We start from the raw sequence: 19,316 nt of genomic DNA, 5'->3' as shown, positions 1-19,316 counted from the left end.
GCAGCAAAGATCTCTGGACATCCAGCCCACAAATCAGCCTCTGAGACATTTTACCTAGGCCTTCGAAGAGACATCTGAGAGTTTGCAAGCAGAAAGTGCTGTCACAATTAACAGGGAGAGACATTGGGCCTGGATAAGGTGCTCTTTCGGAGGGTCGGTGTGAACTCAATGGGCTGAATGGCCTCCTGTACTGTAGGATTCCATTCTACATTCTAACTGAATTTAAGGTCCAACAGCTGCCTTGTGGGATTCAGTCCTGTCTCCTCAGAGCACAGTCCCGGGGCCCTGGATTGCTAGTCTGGTGATATGACACAACTATCACCCTGGGAGTTACCAGTGACCACAAACTGAACTGGACTGGTCATATAAATACTGTCACTACAAGACCAGGTTGAAGGTGAATAACTCATCTCCTGACCTCCCAAAGGCTGTCCACCATCTACAAGGCACAAGTCATAATGTAATGGAATACTCTCCATTTGCCTGGGTGAGCGCAACTCCACCAACACCCAAGAAGCTCGACACCATCCAGGACAAAGAGGCCCCGATTGATTGGCACCCCTTCCACCACCTTCAACATTCACTTCCTCCACCAACACAGTGACAGCCGTGTGTATAATTTATAAGATGCACTGCAGCAACTCACCAAAGCTCCTTAAACTGCACCTTACCATGACCACCACCACCTAGGGGCAGCAGACACAGGAGAACCCCACCACCTGGAGGTTCCCCTCCAAGTCACTAACAATCCTGACTTGGAAATATATCGGCTGTTCCTTCACTGTCACTGGGTCAAAGACCTGGAACTCCCTCCCTAACAGCACAGTGGGTGCACCTACATCTCAGGGACTGCAGCAGTTCCAGAATATGGTTTACCACCAGCCTCTCAAGGGCAATTAGGGATGGCCAACAAATGCTGGTCTAGTTGGCAATTCATCCCATCAATTAATTTTTAAAAATCAGTGAATCCCAATTTTCTAATCAATTCCCTGACAAACATGGTGTTAATTTAACTCAAGACCATAAGACATAGGAACAGAATTAGGCCACTCGGCCCATCGAGTCTACTCCGCCATTCAATCATGGCTGATATTTTATCATCCCAATATTGATCAGGTGATCATGGTCTAATTTACAATACATTTCAGACCAATGCATCTTTGTCTTCTCACTTTAAACTGTGAAAGGAATTCAGGAAGAGAGAGGCAGAGAGGTTCAGATACATAACTCAGAAGTTAAGTTGATAAAATTATTAAGAAAGCAAATGCAATCCACTACTTCATAAGTGAAGAGTACAGAATTCAAAAGTAAAATGTGTGGCTGTTGATCGGAATATTGTTTCCAGTTTTAGCTCCCTGATTTCATGAAGCATGTCAAAGGTGTGTCAGCCGTGGCCCAGCGGCTCTCACTCTTGTCCAAAGTCAGCGGGCTGTGGTTTCAAGCCCCCTCGAGGAGCTTGACCCTGTACAAGCTGACACTCCTGGTGCCAGCTCTCTCACAAGGGCCAGTTTTTGGGTGAAAATTTAAATTCAGGTCCCGCTGTCCTCTCGGATTTACAGAATAAACTCCACGGCCACGAGATCCCCCCAGTGCCCTGGCCTCAAGCAATATGGTTAAAGCAGATTGCCTGATCAATATCGCCTTGCTGTTGGTGGAATCTCGATTTGCACAAATTGGCTGCTGCATTGCACCAGTAACTATAGTTCAAAATATTTAGTTGGTAATTAAACACTTTGGGTGTCACTCATGGAGAGAGTGTGCAATTGAGGTTCACAAAATCATCAGAAATCAGAGGCATTCATTACGAAGAGTTGAGATATTGAGGAGATTTGATAGGTTTCAACATTCTGAGGAGGTGTCATAAAATAAGCAGGGGCATCCAGACAGTCCAGGTGTGGGGGGGGGGGGCTGCTGTGCTGTGCAATCCCAAGGGAATCCCGCTATTGGGCCACTGTGTTGAAAGGTAGGTGCAGTGAAATCACACACTTGAGTGATTGGAATGCACTTAGTGCTTGGAATGCACTTACCTCTCTTTGATGTGGTCAAGGTTTACTTGGGCCACTTAAGCATGGGATATAAATGGATCAAAGCTGCAGATGTTTTTTTACAAGCTGTCAATCACAGTTCACTACTCAAAGCTATGAAGGTTTGCAGATCTGCGGGAACCAGACACAGGTACAGATGCCCTCCTTCGGGAATGGACACCTGAGGCTGCAGGGCGGAGTATTACAGCTCTAATGCTTCCCACTGACCCTGTCTGGGCTGCTCCCTAACTACCAGACAGGGGTCCCTTTTCTGGGGGGGCAGGGGGGTCTGTGTGTTGGGGGGGTCTGCAGAGGCAGGGATCCCAGTGGGGTTGGGAGAATCACGGGAAGCCGGAGCATAGGGCACTGGGCCGGCTATATGTATGTAAATGGATCATTGAGACCCATTTGCATTAATTTACACCCGTCAGTCGGCACGCATCGTGGACATCGCTCACGCCAACAGCGGGGGACCAGAGCCGATCCCGATTTTCCCCAATGCCTGATTCTCAGTCCCATCTGGGAAATGCATTCCGGGCCACCGGGATGGAGAATGTGTATTTTTGATGAGTTGAAGGAAGGTTTCGCCTTCCCAGTTCTCTCCCCTCGCCCACCCCATCTCCTTCTTCACATCGACTCAACCCAAACACTCGGGTTTTTCTGATGGTTTATCTGTATAATCCACCACTTCTTACAGATCCAATGGTCTCCGTGTTCACTGCCCCTCGTCCTCGGAGGGGAAATGGTGACTTGCTGCTTTGTGATTTATAAATTGTTAAATTGTGTCTCGACAAAGCTGGAAAGGTGCAAAGCCTGAGACACACTGCTCACTGCTCACTGACACTCTGAACTACACCTTGTTCTCATGGGGTGGGGGGGTCACCATACTTCACACTGCTCACTGCTCACTGACACTCTGAACTACACCTTGTTCTCATGGGGGGGGGGGGGTCATCACACTTCACACAGCATACGATTAAGTCAGCAACTCTCCATGTGCAGAACTGCAAGAACAAACCACTGCCAACATTCCCAGGAATTCCACGATGGTTTGGTTTAGCTCAGTGGGCTAGACAGCTGGTTTGTGGTGCAGAACAAGGTCAGCAGCCCGGGTTCAATTCCCGTACCAGCCTCCCCGGACAGGGGCCAGAATGTGGCGACTAGGGGCTTTTCACAGTAACTTCTTACCCGTGGCAATAAAAGATTATTATTATATTATTATTGCCGTGCAAAGCTGTGTCCCAATATGGGAAAATATTAATCGCGATTTTGTTTCAGGAAATGGAAGATGAAGATGAGTGGGGCCATCTGTGTAACCTGGCGGACTTTGCTCTCTCTCTGGAAAACACCATGGAGGAAATACACAAACATTCTCATATCAACTTCAAACTCCGGGTTGGTAAGTGGCTGCAGCAGGTAGGTCAGGGCAGGTAGAGGAAAAGGAGAAGGGTTCATTATGGATAGATTGTAGAAGAGAGGGTTTAAGGATCAGTACGAATGAACAATGGAATAGTGATGTTCCTGGATTCATCAACATTTACAGCACAGAAGGAGGCCATTCGGCCCATCGTACCCACGTTGGTCTACAAAGGTCTGACTGCACTAATTTCACTTTCCAACGCTTGGCCCACAGCTATGGAGCTTCTGGCAACATAACTGAATATCTAAACACTGCGTAAATGTTGCTAGTGTTTCTGACTCCACCACCCTTTCAGGCAGTGAGTTCCAGACTCGCACTACCTACCGATTTTCACAGTAACATCATTGAAGCCTATTTGTGACAATAAAAGATTATTATCTATTCCCCCTGGTTATTGACTAATGGGGAAAGTGCCTGTCCATCCACACTGTCTAATCCCCTCATAATCTTACCCTCCTCTCTCAACTCCCCTCATCACCTTCTACCTCTGACCTTAAATCCACGCTCCCTGGTTATTGACCCCTCTATGGATGGGAAAAGTGCCTGTCCATCCACACTGTCTAACCCCCTCATAATCTTACCCTCCTCTCTCAGGTCCCCTCTCAACCTTTGCTGCTCCAAGGAAAACAGCCAAAGCTGATCCACTCTCTCCTCATGGATCAGACCCTGCAGCCCAGGCACCATCCTGGTGAATCTCCTCTGCATCCTCTCCAGAGCAATCACTTCCTTTCTATAGTGTAGTGACCAGAACTGCACACAGTACTCCAGCTGGGGCCTACCCAGCGTTTTATGCAGCTCCAGCATCACCTCCCTGTTCTTGTACTCTGTACCTTGGCTAATAAAGGGAAGTATATACAGGGGGAGACAGTGGTGTAGTGATATTGTCACCGGGCTGGTGATGCAGAGACCCAGGGTGATACGCTGGAAACCGGGTTTCATGTCCTTACTGGTCTGGCCTATATGTGACTCCAGACCCACAGCAATGTGGCACGGTGACACACTGGTTAGCACTATTGCTTCACAGCTCCAGGGACCCACGTTTGATTCCCGGCTTGGGTCACTGTCTGTGCGGAGTCTGCACGCTCTCCCCGTGTCTGCGTGGGTTTCCTCCGGGGGCTCCGGTTTCCTCCCACAGCCCAAAGATGTGCAGATTAGGTGGATTTGCCATGCTAAACTGCCCTTTAGTGTTCAAAAGGTTAGGTGGGGTTACTGGATTACAGGGATAGGGTGGGGTTGTGGATTTAAGTAGGGTGCTCTTTCCAAGGGCTGGTGGGGACTTGATGGGCCAAATGGCCTCCTTCTGCACTGTAAATTCTATGATGATTCTATGACTGCTTAAAATACAATGCATTCAGTGATGGGCAATAAATGCCGGCCCAGCCATCGAATAAAAAAACCTTTCTTAACCTTCCTTACGTGCCACCTTCAGGGATCTGTGGAAATGCACCCAAGGTCCCAGCAACAGTAGTGGACTCGCCAACACTAAACGCATTCAAATGGTCATTGGATAGGCATATGGACGATAAGGGAATAGTGTGGATGGGCTTTAGAGGGGTTTCACAGGTCGGCGCAACATCGAGGGCCGAAGGGCCTGTACTGCGCTGTAATGTTCTATGTTCTATGTTCTATCTCTAGTACTCTCTTGGGTCTTACCGTTCAAAGTTTTACCTTTACCGAGTTGACCCTCCCCCAGTGGATGACCTCACACTTCTCCCAGTTGAATTGTCATTATTCTGCCGACCTGACCAATCCATTGATATCCTCCTGCAGACTATGGGTATCCTCCTCACTACTCCCGTGTCATTCGCAAATTTCTAGATCATACAAGGACTGGCATAATAACAGCAACTTGCATTTAAATACAACCGCAACAACTTGCGATCATATCAAAGACTTTAATGCTGTAAAGTGTATCAAGGTACTTCGCAAAGTACCTACAGAATGACATCATGGACAGGTGAGAAAATATTTGGTCAAAGAAGAAAGTTCTTAATGAAGAGAGAAAGGTGAGGAATTTTAGCAGGGGATCTCAGAGGTTTAAGAGATGGAGGAATTTGAAAGCCAGGATGAGAATGTAAATACATGATGCAGCTGGACTGGGCGTCAATGTGTGAGTACACACAGGGGCGAGCTGTGGGTGGCATTTGCTGCATTCAGAATAAGGACAACAGAACCTTTGATCAGTCGAGTTTCCGGTGGATGCAAAATTGAAGGGTAGCCAGGTGAGTGTTGGAACAGTGAAAGGCATGAATGGCAGTTACTGCAGATGTGTTGATGGAGTTCGAGGCATCTCCCCGCAGCTGGAGAGGAACCTGGAGCAGGAGGGGAAGCATCCAATTGTCGTGGTCCATGTGGCTACCTCCAATACAATTAAACCTTAGAAAGAGGTACTGCTCAGGGGGCTAGGGGCTGAGTAAAAAAGAAGGTAATAAAGGTACAGAGGGGTCTTGGTGTCCTTGTCCATGAATTACAAAAGGTTAGCATGCAGGAACAGGGAATGAGTGGGTAGACACATGGGACGCTGCTCTTTATTGTAAAGGGGATGAAATATTGCTCCAACTGTACAGGACAAAGGTGAGTCACACCTGTACTGTGTAAAAGTTTCTCTCCTTGATGGAGGAACTAACTTTAATTGGAGCCACTTCAGAGAAGATTCACTCAGCTGAAACCTAGACTGGTATTTTGAGGAAAGGTTAAGTAGCTTGGACCATCATTAGAGTTTAGAAGAACAAGAGGAGATCTTATTAAAGCATATACTATCCTGCGGGGGACTTGATAGGGTGCATTCTGAGAGGCTGTTTCCTCTTGTGAGGAAATCTAGAACTCGAGAGCACGGTTTCAGAATAAGGGATATCCGACAGAAGATGAAGATGAGGAGGAATTTCCTCTTTCAGAGTGTCAGCAATCTTTGGCATTCCCTTTCTCAGAGGGCAGTGAGGCGGGCTCATTGAATATATTCAAGGCTGAGCTAGATTTTGATCAACAAGACAGCCAAGTTATGGGGGTCAGGGAGGAAAAGGAGCCTAAAGCAACAATGGGACCAGCGATGGTCTTATTCAATGGCAGAGCGGGTTTGAGGACCGATTCGCCAGATCCACGTCTTATCTCTTATTTATATTGTGAGATGGAATGGAGACCTGGGTAGGCATGTAGAATCATACAAGGAGGCCATTCAGCCCATCGAGTCTACACAACCCCTTGAAAGAGCACCCTGCTTAAGTCCATGCCTCCATCCTATCACTGCAACCCAGTAGAATCATAGAACATAGAATTTATCATCATCATAGAATTTACAGTGCAGAAGGAGGCCATTCGGCCCATCGAGTCTGCACTGGCTCTTGGAAAGAGCACCCTACCCAAGGTCAACACCTCCACCCTATCCCCATAACCCCACCCAACACTAGGGGCAATTTTGGAAACTAAGGGCAATTTACCAATCCACCTAACCTGCACGTCTTTGGACTGTGGGAGGAAACCAGAGAATTTACAGTGCAGAAGGAGGCCATTTGGCCCATCGAGTCCACACCGGCCCTTGGAAAGAGCACCCTACCTAAGCCCCGCAACCCAACCTAAACTTTTGGACACCAAGGGCAATTTATCATGGCCAATCCACCTAACCCGCAAATCTTCGGACAGTGGGAGGAAACCGGAGCACCCGGAGGAAACCCACGCACACACGGGGAGGACGTGCAGACTCCGCACAGACAGTGACCCAGCCGGGAATCGAACCTGGGACCCTGGAGCTGTGAAGCAATTATGCTAACCACTGTGCCACCATGCTGCCCAGTAACCCACCTAACCTTTTTGGACACTAAGGGCCATTGATCACGACCAATCCACCGAACCTGCTCACCTTTGCACTTGCTTCAGTTGCAAAACTCCAAAATCTTTTGGACTGACCTCTGCCAGACAAAACACTGTGTGGAATTTTACAGTTTTGTTTCAATTATGTCTTGGATGGGAATGGGCGAGGGACGGTGATAACAAGCTGCATTGCTGCTTGGATGGGAATAGGGAGGGACGGTGATAACAAGCTGCATTGCTGCTTGGATGGGAATGGGGGAGGGACGGTGATAACAAGCTGCATTGCTGCTTGGATGGGAATGGGGGAGGGACGGTGATAACAAGCTGCATTGCTGCTTGGATGGGAATGGGGGAGGGACGGTGATAACAAGCTGCATTGCTGCTTGGATGGGAATGGGGAGGGACGGTGATACAAGCTGCATTGCTGCTTGAATGGGAATGGGGAGGGACGGTGATAACAAGCTGCATTGCTGCTTGGATGGGAATGGGGGAGGGACAGTGATAACAAGCTGCATTGCTGCTTGGATGGGAATGGGGAGGGACGGTGATAACAAGCTGCATTGCTGCTTGGATGGGAATGGGGAGGGACGGTGATAACAAGCTGCATTGCTGCTTGGATGGGAATGGGGGAGGGGCGGTGATAACAAGCTGCATTGCTGCTTGGTTGGGAGTGGGGGAGGGACGGTGATAACAAGCTGCATTGCTGCTTGGATTGGAATGGGAGGGACGGTGATAACAAGCTGCATTGCTGCTTGGATGGGAATGGGGAGGGACGGTGATAACAAGCTGCATTGCTGCTTGGATGGGAATGGGGGAGGGACAGTGATAACAAGCTGCATTGCTGCTTGCATTGGAATGGGAGGGACGGTGATAACAAGCTGCATTGCTGCTTGGATGGGAATGGGGAGGGACGGTGATAACAAGCTGCATTGCTGCTTGGATGGGAATGGGGGAGGGACGGTGATAACAAGCTGCATTGCTGCTTGGATGGGAATTGGGGAGGGACGGTGATAACAAGCTGCATTGCTGCTTGGATGGGAATGGGGGAGGGACGGTGATAACAAGCTGCATTGCTGCTTGGATGGGAATGGGGAGGGACGGTGATAACAAGCTGCATTGCTGCTTGGATGGGAATGGGGAGGGACGGTGATAACAAGCTGCATTGCTGCTTGAATGGGAATGGGGGAGGGACGGTGATAACAAGCTGCATTGCTGCTTGGATGGGAATGGGGGAGGGACAGTGATAACAAGCTGCATTGCTGCTTGGATGGGAATGGGGAGGGACGGTGATAACAAGCTGCATTGCTGCTTGGATTGGGAATGGGGAGGGACGGTGATAACAAGCTGCATTGCTGCTTGGATGGGAAATGGGGAGGGACGGTGATAACAAGCTGCATTGCTGCTTGGTTGGGAATGGGGGAGGGCTGGTGATAACAAGCTGCATTGCTGCTTGGATTGGGAAGTGGGGGAGGGATGGTGATAACAAGCTGCATTGCTGCTTGGATGGGAATGGGGGAGGGATGGTGATAACAAGCTGCATTGCTGCTTGGATGGGAATGGGGGAGGGACGGTGATAACAAGCTGCATTGCTGCTTGGATGGGAATGGGGGAGGGACGGTGATAACAAGCTGCATTGCTGCTTGGATGGGAATGGGGAGGGACGGTGATAACAAGCTGCATTGCTGCTTGGATGGGAATGGGGAGGGACGGTGATAACAAGCTGCATTGCTGCTTGGTTGGGAATGGGGGAGGGACGGTGATAACAAGCTGCATTGCTGCTTGGATGGGAATGGGGGAGGGACCGTGATAACACGCTGCATTGCTGCTTGGATGGGAATGGGGGAGGGATGGTGATAACAAGCTGCATTGCTGCTTGGTTGGGAATGGGGGAGGGACGGCGATAACAAGCTGCATTGCTGCTTGGATGGGAATGGGGGAGGGATGGTGATAACAAGCTGCATTGCTGCTTGGTTGGGAATGGGGGAGGGACGGTGATAACAAGCTGCATTGCTGCTTGGATGGGAATGGGGAGGGATGGTGATAACAAGCTGCATTGCTGCTTGGATGGGAATGGGGAGGGACGGTGATAACAAGCTGCATTGCTGCTTGGATGGGAATGGGGAGGGACGGTGATAACAAGCTGCATTGCTGCTTGGTTGGGAATGGGGGAGGGACGGTGATAACAAGCTGCATTGCTGCTTGGATGGGAATGGGGGAGGGATGGTGATAACAAGCTGCATTGCTGCTTGGATGGGAATGGGGAGGGACGGTGATAACAAGCTGCATTGCTGCTTGGATGGGAATGGGGAGGGACGGTGATAACAAGCTGCATTGCTGCTTGGATGGGAATGGAGGAGGGACGGTGATAACAAGCTGCATTGCTGCTTGGTTGGGAATGGGGGAGGGACGGTGATAACAAGCTGCATTGCTGCTTAGATGGGAATGGGGGAGGGATGGTGATAACAAGCTGCATTGCTGCTTGGATGGGAATGGGGCAGGGACGGTGATAACAAGCTGCATTGCTGCTTGGATGGGAATGGGGAGGGACGGTGATAACAAGCTGCATTGCTGCTTGGATGGGAATGGAGGAGGGACGGTGATAACAAGCTGCATTGCTGCTTGGATGGGAATGGGGGAGGGACGGTGATAACAAGCTGCATTGCTGCTTGGATGTGAATGGGGAGGGACGGTGATAACAAGCTGCATTGCTGCTTGGATGGGAATGGGGGAGGGCGGTGATAACAAGCTGCATTGCTGCTTGGATGGGAATGGGGAGGGACGGTGATAACAAGCTGCATTGCTGCTTGGATGGGAATGGGGGAGGGACGGTGATAACACGCTGCATTGCTGCTTGGTTGGGAATGGGGAGGGACGGTGATAACAAGCTGCATTGCTGCTTGGATGGGAATGGGGAGGGACGGTGATAACACGCTGCATTGTTGCTTGGTTGGGAATGGGGAGGGACGGTGATAACAAGCTGCATTGCTGCTTGGATGGGAATGGGGGAGGGACGGTGATAACAAGCTGCATTGCTGCTTGGATGGGAATGGGAGGGACGGTGATAACAAGCTGCATTGCTGCTTGGATGGGAATGGGGGAGGGACGGTGATAACAAGCTGCATTGCTGCTTGGATGGGAATGGGGGAGGGACGGTGATAACAAGCTGCATTGCTGCTTGGATGGGAATGGGGAGGGACGGTGATAACAAGCTGCATTGCTGCTTGGATGGGAATGGGGAGGGACGGTGATAACAAGCTGCATTGCTGCTTGGATGGGAATGGGGGAGGGACGGTGATAACAAGCTGCATTGCTGCTTGGATGGGAATGGGGGAGGGACGGTGATAACAAGCTGCATTGCTGCTTGGATGGGAATGGGGGAGGGGCGGTGATAACAAGCTGCATTGCTGCTTGGATGGGAATGGGGGAGGGACAGTGATAACAAGCTGCATTGCTGCTTGGATGGGAATGGGGGAGGGACAGTGATAACAAGCTGCATTGCTGCTTGGATGGGAATGGGGAGGGACGGTGATAACAAGCTGCATTGCTGCTTGGATGGGAATGGGGGAGGGACGGTGATAACAAGCTGCATTGCTGCTTGGATGGGAATGGGGAGGGACGGTGATAACAAGCTGCATTGCTGCTTGGATGGGAATGGGGGAGGGGCGGTGATAACAAGCTGCATTGCTGCTTGGATGGGAATGGGGGAGGGACGGTGATAACAAGCTGCATTGCTGCTTTTCCCAACATATTCTCAAATAACCGTAGAAAAAATGGAAGATGTGGAACCCACTAATCCTGCTGACAGGTCGGCGCCATATCTCCAGCCCAGACAAAAAGGGTGCCCCGATCTGAAAACACAAACACGCTTGGAACTCCTCCCCACCCCGCACACTCAGGATACAAAGAACAAAGAAAAGTACAGCACAGGAACAGGCCCTTCGGCCCTCCAAGCCCGTGCCGACCATGCTGCCCGTCTAAACTAAAATCTTCTACACTTCCTGGGTCCATATCCCTCTATTCCCATCCTATTCATGTATTTGTCAAGATGCCCCTTAAACGTCACTATCGTCCCTGCTTCCACCACCTCCTCCGGCAGCGACTTCCAGGCACCCACTACCCTCTGTGTAAAAAACTTGCCTCGTACATCTCCTCTAAACCTTGCCCCTCGCACCTTAATTGACCCCTCTACCCTGGGAAAAAGCCTCTGACTATCCACTCTGTCTATGCCCCTCATAATTTTGTAGACCTCTATCAGGCCGCCCCTCAACCTCCGTTGTTCCAGTGAGAACAAACCGAGTTTATTCAACCGCTCCTCATAGCTAATGCCCTCCATACCAGGCAACATCCTGGTAAATCTCTTCTGCACCCTCTCTAAAGCCTCCACATCCTTCTGGTAGTGTGGCGACCAGAATTGAACACTATACTCCAAGTGTGGTCGAACTAAGGTTCTATACAGCTGCAACGTGACTTGCCAATTCTTATACACAACGCCCCGGCCAATGAAGGCAAGCATGCTGTATGCCTTCTTGACTACCTTCTCCACCTGTCTTGCCACTTTCACTGACCTATGATGTGGAGATGCCGGCTTTGGACTGGGGTGAGCACAGTAAGAAGTCTTACAACACCAGGTTAAAGTCCAACAGGTTTGTTTCAAACATAAGAACATAAGAACTAGGAGCAGGAGTAGGCCATCTGGCCCCTCGAGCCTGCTCCGCCATTCAATGAGATCATGGCTGATCTTTTGTGGACTCAGCTCCACTTTCCGGCCCGAACACCATAACCCTTAATCCCTTTATTCTTCAAAAAACTATCTATCTTTACCTTAAAAACATGTAATGAAGGAGCCTCAACTGCTTCACTGGGCAAGGAATTCCATAGATTCACAACCCTTTGGGTGAAGAAGTTCCTCCTAAACTCAGTCCTAAATCTACTTCCCCTTATTTTGAGGCTATACCCCCTAGTTCTGCTGTCACCCGCCAGTGGAAACAACCTGCCCGCATCTATCCTATCTATTCCCTTCATAATTTTAAATGTTTCTATAAGATCCCCCCTCATCCTTCTAAATTCCAACGAGTACAGTCCCAGTCTACTCAACCTCTCCTCATAATCCAACCCCTTCAGCTCTGGGATTAACCTAGTGAATCTCCTCTGCACACCCTCCAGCGCCAGTACGTCCTTTCTCAAGTAAGGAGACCAAAACTGAACACAATACTCCAGGTGTGGCCGCACTAACACCTTATACAATTGCAACATAACCTCCCTAGTCTTAAACTCCATCCCTCTAGCAATGAAGGACAAAATTCCATTTGCCTTCTTAATCACCTGTTGCACTTGTAAACCAACCTTCTGTGACTCATGCACTAGCACACCCAATTCTCTCTGAACAGCGGCATGCTTTAATATTTTATCGTTTAAATAATAATCCCGTTTGCTGTTATTCCTACCAAAATGGATAACCTCACATTTGTCAACATTGTATTCCATCTGCCAGACCCGAGCCCATTCACTTAACCTATCCAAATCCCTCTGCAGACTTCCCGTATCCTCTGCACTTTTCGCTTTACCACTCATCTTTGTGTCATCTGCAAACTTGGACACATTGCCCTTGGTCCCCAACTCCAAATCATCAATGTAAATTGTGAACAATTGCGGGCCCAACACGGATCCCTGAGGGACACCACTAGCTACTGATTGCCAACCAGAGAAACACCCATTTATCCCAACTCTTTGCTTTCTATTAATTAACCAATCCTCTATCCATGCTACTACTTTACCCTTAATGCCATGCATCTTTATCTTATGCAGCAACCTTTTGTGTGGCACCTTGTCAAAGGCTTTCTGGAAATCCAGATATACCACATCCATCGGCTCCCCGTTATCTACTGCACTGGTAATGTCCTCAAAAAATTCCACTAAATTAGTTAGGCACGACCTGCCTTTTACGAACCCATGCTGCGTCTGCCCAATGGGACAATTTCTATCCAGATGCCTCGCAATTTCTTCCTTGATGATAGATTCCAGCATCTTCCCTATTACCGAAGTTAAACTCACTGGCCTATAATTTCCTGCTTTCTGCCTACCTCCTTTTTTAAACAGTGGCGTCACGTTTGCTAATTTCCAATCCACCGGGACCACCCCAGAGTCTAGTGAATTTCGGTAAATTATCTCTAGTGCATCTGCAATTTCCCTAGCCATCTCTTTTAGTACTCTGGGATGCATTCCATCAGGGCCAGGAGACTTGTCTACCTTTAGCCCCATTAGCTTGCCCATCACTCCCTCCTTAGTGATAACAATCCTCTCAAGGTCCTCACCTGTCATAGCCTCATTTCTATCAGTCGCTGGCATGTTATTTGTGTCTTCCACTGTGAAGACCAACCCAAAAAACCTGTTCAGTTCCTCAGCCATTTCCTCATTTCCCATTATTAAAACTCCCTTCTCATCCTCTAAAGGACCAATATTTACCTTAGCCACTCTTTTTTGTCTTATATATTTGTAAAAACTTTTACTGTCTGTTTTTATATTCTGAGCAAGTTTACTCTCATACTCTATCTTACTCTTCTTTATAGCTTTTTTAGTAGCTTTCTGTTGCCCCCTAAAGATTTCCCAGTCCTCTAATCTCCCAGCAATCTTTGCCACTTTATATGCTTTTTCCTTCAATTTGATACTCTCCCTTATTTCCTTAGATATCCACGGTCGATTTTCCCTCTTTCTTCCGTCCTTCCTTTTTGTTGGTATAAACCTTTGCTGAGCACTGTGAAAAATCGCTTGGAAGGTTCTCCACTGTTCCTCAACTGTTCCACCATAAAGTCTTAGCTCCCAGTCTACCTTAGCTAGTTCTTCTCTCATCCCCTTGTAATCTCCTTTGTTTAAACACAAAACACTAGTATTTGATTTTACTTTCTCATCCTCCATCTGTATTTTAAATTCCACCATATTGTGATCGCTCCTTCCGAGAGGATCCCTAACTATGAGATCATGAATCAATCCTGTCTCATTACACAGGACAAGATCTAGGACCGCTTGTTCCCTCGTAGGTTCCATTACATACTGTTCTAGGAAACTATCGCGGATACATTCTATAAACTCCTCCTCACGGTTGCCTTGACCGACCTGGTTAAACCAATCGACATGTAGATTAAAATCCCCCATGATAACTGCTGTACCATTTCTACATGCATCAGTTATTTCTTTGTTTATTGCCTGCCCCACCATAACGTTACTATTTGGTGGCCGATAGACTACTCCCATCAGTGACTTTTTCGCCTTACTATTCCTGATTTCCACCCAAATAGATTCAACCTTATCCTCCATAGCACCGATGTCATCCCTTACTATTGCCCGGATGTCATCCTTAAATAACAGAGCAACACCACCTCCCTTACCATCCACTCTGTCCTTCCGAATAGTTTGATACCCTCGGATATTTAACTCCCAGTCGTGACCATCCTTTAACCATGTTTCAGTAATGGCCACTAAATCATAGTCATTTACGATGATTTGTGCCACCAACTCATTTACTTTATTCCGAATACTACGAGCATTCAGGTAAAGTACACTTATGTTGGTTTTTTTACCTCTGTTTTGAATCTTAACATCTCCAGTTTTATTCCTTTTGTTATTACTGGGCCTATTCACTGTGCTCCCCTCAGTCACTGTACCTTGTACTGTCGCCCTTATGGATTTCTGACTATGTCTTCTCTGCCTTGCACTTTTCCCCTTACTTCCTTTTGTTTCTGTCCGAACTTTCGGATAGTGTTTGGCAGACAGTAACTTGTGGGGTACCACAGGGACTGGTGCTGGGACCCCAGCTACTCACAATATATATTAATGATTTGGATGAGGGAACAAAATGCAACATCTCAAAGTTTGCAGATGATACCAAGTTGGGTGGGAGGGTGAACTGTGACGAGGATGCAGGGATCCTACAGCAAGATCTGGACAGGTTGGGCGAGTGGGCAAACCAATAGCAGATGCAGTATAATTTGGATAAGTGTGAGGTTATTCACTTTGGAAGCAAAAACAGGAAGGCAGATTACTACCTGAATGATTGTAAATTGGGAGAGGGGAGTGTGCAGCGGGACCTGGGTGTCCTTGTGCACCATTCGCTGAAGGTAAGCATGCAGGTGCAGCAGGCGGTAAAGAAGGCTAATGGTATGTTGGCCTTCATTGCGAGAGGTTTTGAGTACAGAAGCAGGGATTGTTTTTGCAATTGTACAGGGCCTTGGTGAGGCCACACCTGGAGTATTGTGTGCCGTTTTGGTCTCCTTCTCTGAGGAAGGATGTTCTTGCTCTCGAGGGAGTGCAGCAAAGGTTTACCAGACTGATTCCAGGGATGGCGGGACTGTCATATGAGGAGAGATTGACTAGGTTGGGATTGTTCTCGCTGGAGTTCAGAAGAATGATGGGGATCTCATAGAAACGTATAAAATTCTAACGGGACTAGACAGGGTAGATGCAGGGAAGATGTTGCCAATGATGGGTGTGTCCAGAACCAGGGGTCACAGTCTGAGGATTCAGGGTAAACCATTTCGGACAGAGATAAGGAGACATTTCTTCACCCAAAGAGTGGTGAGCCTGTGGAATTCATTACCACAGGAAGTAGTTGATGCTAAAACTTTGAATATATTGAAGAGGCGGCTGGATATTGCACTTGGGGAGAATGGGGTCAAAGGCTATGGGGAGAAAGCAGGATTAGGCTATTGAGTTGGATGATCAGCCATGATCGTGATGAACGGCGGAGCAGGCTTGAAGGGCCAAAAGGCCTCCTCCTGCTCCTATCTTCTATGTATCTATGTATCTATGTGTGTACCTCCCGCTGGCTGTTGGGTGGCCTGTAGTAACCCCCCAACATTGTGACTGCACCCTTCTTATTCCTGATCTCTACCCATATAGCCTCACTACCCTCTGAGGTGTCCTCCCGTTGTACAGCTGTGATATTCTCCCCAACCAGTAGCGCAAATCCTCCGCCCCTTTTACATCCCCCTCTATCCTGCCTGAAACATCTAAATCCTGGAATGTTTAGCTGCCAATCCTGTCCTTCCCTCAACCAGGTCTCTGTAATGGCAACAACATCATCGTTCAAAGTACTAATCCAAGCTCTAAGTTCATCTGCCTTACCCGTAATACTTGTTGCATTAAAACATATGCACTTCAGGCCACCAGACCCGCTGTGTTCAGCAACATCTCTCTGTCTGCTCTTCCTCAGAACCATACTGGCCCTATTCCCGAGTCCCCCCTCAATTTTTTCATCTTCTGACCTATTGCTCCGATACTGTCGCCCCCCCACCCCAGTCTCTGGAATACTCTTCCTGAAACTGTGGTGGAAGCAGAGTCTTTGAACATTTTGAAGAAGTTGCCGGATAGATTCTTCCTAAACAAGAAAGTAGAAACTTGCAATAACTAACCAAGGTTCCTCAAGCAGCACCTTCCAAACCCATGACCACTGCCATCTAGAAGGACAAGGGCAGCAGATACCTGGGAACCCCACCACCTGGAGGTTCCCCTCCAAGTCACTCACCATCCTGACTGGGAAATATATCGGCCGTTCCTTCACTGTCACTGGGGCAACAACCTGGAACTCCCTCCCTCACAGCACAGTGGGTGTACCTACACCTCAGGGACTGCAGCAGTTCAAGAAGGCAGCTCACCACCACCTTCTGAAGGGGGAATTAGGGATGGGCAACAAATGCTGTCTAGTCAGCCACACCCACATCCCGTAAATGAATGAAAACACAAGGGGGCGAGAGTATATTGGGGTTTGGGCAGGATGCAGATTTGGCCTTACTGTCAGGTCAGCTATGATCTTATTGAATAGCGGAGTGGACTGGAGGGGTCCAATGCCTCTTCCTGCTCCTTGTTCACATCTGAGTCAGATATTCGTGATATTTCAGCTCTTCAGTTTACCTAAACTTTAATGAATCCAGATCATGGAGATTCCTCACTTTCTCCATCTCCTTCCTTCCCTCCTGCTCCCCACCTACTGTCACCCCTCCACACAACGGGGGTCAGACTGGACTGTTCGCCCGTTGCTGAGTGAGCTCAGTGATTTGACTGCTGACCCCTGTCTCTTTTTACCTTTTGCCAGGATTCACACAGGGACCTGCCGTTTCCGGTGTCATCGGAGTCAAGAAGCCGCAGTTTGATATCTGGGGTTCGACGGTGAATCTCGCCAGTCGCATGGACAGCACTGGTATCAGTGGCAAGATCCAGGTGACAAAGGAAACCTGCACCATCCTTGAGCCTCGTGGTTTTTCTTTCGAATTCCGAGGTCCAGTCTTTGTCAAGGGAATATCTGAGACTCTGGGTGAAGTCAACACATATTTCTTGGAAGGGAGAGTGACACAGGTGATGAAGCACAGGTGGATGAGGAGGCAAAGTGCCCAACACTCCTTCTCTCTCATCCTGTCCGGTCTCTCGCAGAAGATGACGCCAATGAAATTCCCTCTCTGAGCGGATAAAATGATACAATGCACTGATTGAACAAATGAGCCACGTTCCTGGGCTGCATTTCAGCTCGAAGGAAGCTGCCACCAAATTTAATTCGTTTCAAAATGTCACAGACAAAATAATGTTGTGAATTTATGGAGGACAGACAATGTAATGTTTATATATAGTTGGACTGAACTGTAATTAGATAGCATGGTGCAAGACCAGGTTGTGAATGCACAATACAGTCCTGGAATCAACAGTTTTGTCATTGTACAAAGTACGCTATCAGTGTGTAAATGCTGAGACTAAGCTCCCCTGGGAAGGAGTGAGGTTTACCCCTGGCGTGCGCTGAAGCAGCTCCTTCCAACTGGCCTCCGAGTGGAGCTGCACAAGGAGGAGATGAATATTTGGAGACAACTGGTGGTTCGAACCTCTGGGAACGATGGCTGAGGACAGAAATAGCCAGGAGAAGGGATGGGAATGAAATCCCTGTGTCACTGTTTCAAACTATGGCCAAAGTGGTGGTGGAGCAGACATCACTGGAGACATCACCATGGGACGGACTGGAATCTCCACCACAGCAGCAAATGGGAATTAGATGGAAGAAAAGTGGGAGATTAATCTGAGGAGATAAAAAAGACCATTTTGTTTGAAAACCCCAGTTAAAGTATCAATGTAATCCCAATAACACTGTTCAGTAATTATATCGCATTTACACAATATATAAAGGAATAAGAATTGAGCTGCTGAGTATTGTATTAAGATAACCGTTGGGCTGGGCATTGGTACAGAAGGAGTGAAAACTGTGTTGAGGATGGTGACGTGAAGCATTTACATTGGGGAGCATCGATAAAGGACTCTTGAATATTAAATTAAATTGGGTAATTTGTGTTCCAATCATTTCCCGCCAGCATTCCCGTTCCATTCCCATACACAGAATTCTCATGGGCATTGGGCATTTGAAGACATGCCATCAATGGTGAAGGGATTCAATTTGGGAGGTCGTCCTGAATGTGGGAAATAGAGAGCAACACAGTTTCTTGGGCTGAGGGAGTTTTTCTTCATTTACAGAATGTGGGCATCGCTGGCCAGGGCAGCATTTATTGCCCATCCCTAGTTGCCCTTCAGAAGGTGGTGGTGAGCTGCCTTCTTGAACCGCTGTAGACCCTGAGGTGTAGGTACACCCACTGTGCTGTTAGGGAGGGAGTTCCCGGGATTTTGCCCCAGCGACAGTGAAGAAACGGCCGATATATTTCCCAGTCAGGGTGGTGAGTGACTTGGAGGGGAACCTCCAGGTGATGGGGTTCCCAGGTATTTGCTGTCTCTATACATCAAGTTGGTAGAGATCGTGCGTTTATAAGTTAGTGTTGAGGAACCTGCGTGGTGTTGAACTTCTTGAGTGTTGTTGGAGCTGCGCTCATCCAGGCAAGTGGAGAGTCTCCCAGCACACTCCTGACTTGTGCCTTGTCGATGGTGGGTAGGCTTTGGGTTTGGACTTGGCATGGATTCCCAATGATTCCAGTTCTGCTTAGGCTCCTTGATGCCACACACGATCAAATGGGAATCAGGGGGAAAACTCTCCACCGGTTGGAGTCATACCCGGCACAAAGGAAGATGGTTGTGGTGGTTGGAGGTCAATC

The 19,316-nt window shown here is 48.4% G+C and overlaps 1 protein-coding gene across 2 annotated transcripts in view; it reads left to right on the top strand.

Annotated features, from left to right (window-relative positions):
* LOC119976849 (adenylate cyclase type 8-like) overlaps positions 1 to 18,418 on the top strand; it is a 221,708-nt gene extending 203,290 nt beyond the window's left edge. For both annotated transcript variants that reach the window (XM_038817615.1, XM_038817613.1), the window contains 2 exons: positions 3,303 to 3,423; positions 17,333 to 18,418. In XM_038817615.1, coding sequence (XP_038673543.1) covers positions 3,303 to 3,423; positions 17,333 to 17,697 — 486 coding nt within the window. In that variant the 3' untranslated portion in view covers positions 17,698 to 18,418. The remainder of the gene's footprint in view (positions 1 to 3,302; positions 3,424 to 17,332) is intronic.
* The last annotated feature ends 898 nt before the right edge of the window (positions 18,419 to 19,316 follow it).

The sequence above is a fragment of the Scyliorhinus canicula genome, chromosome 1 (assembly GCF_902713615.1).
Source record: "Scyliorhinus canicula chromosome 1, sScyCan1.1, whole genome shotgun sequence".
In the NCBI taxonomy this organism is placed as follows: Eukaryota; Metazoa; Chordata; class Chondrichthyes; order Carcharhiniformes; family Scyliorhinidae; genus Scyliorhinus; species Scyliorhinus canicula.
The sequence above is the reverse complement of the archived record's forward strand: the minus strand, read 5'-3'. Positions and strand labels throughout refer to the sequence as shown.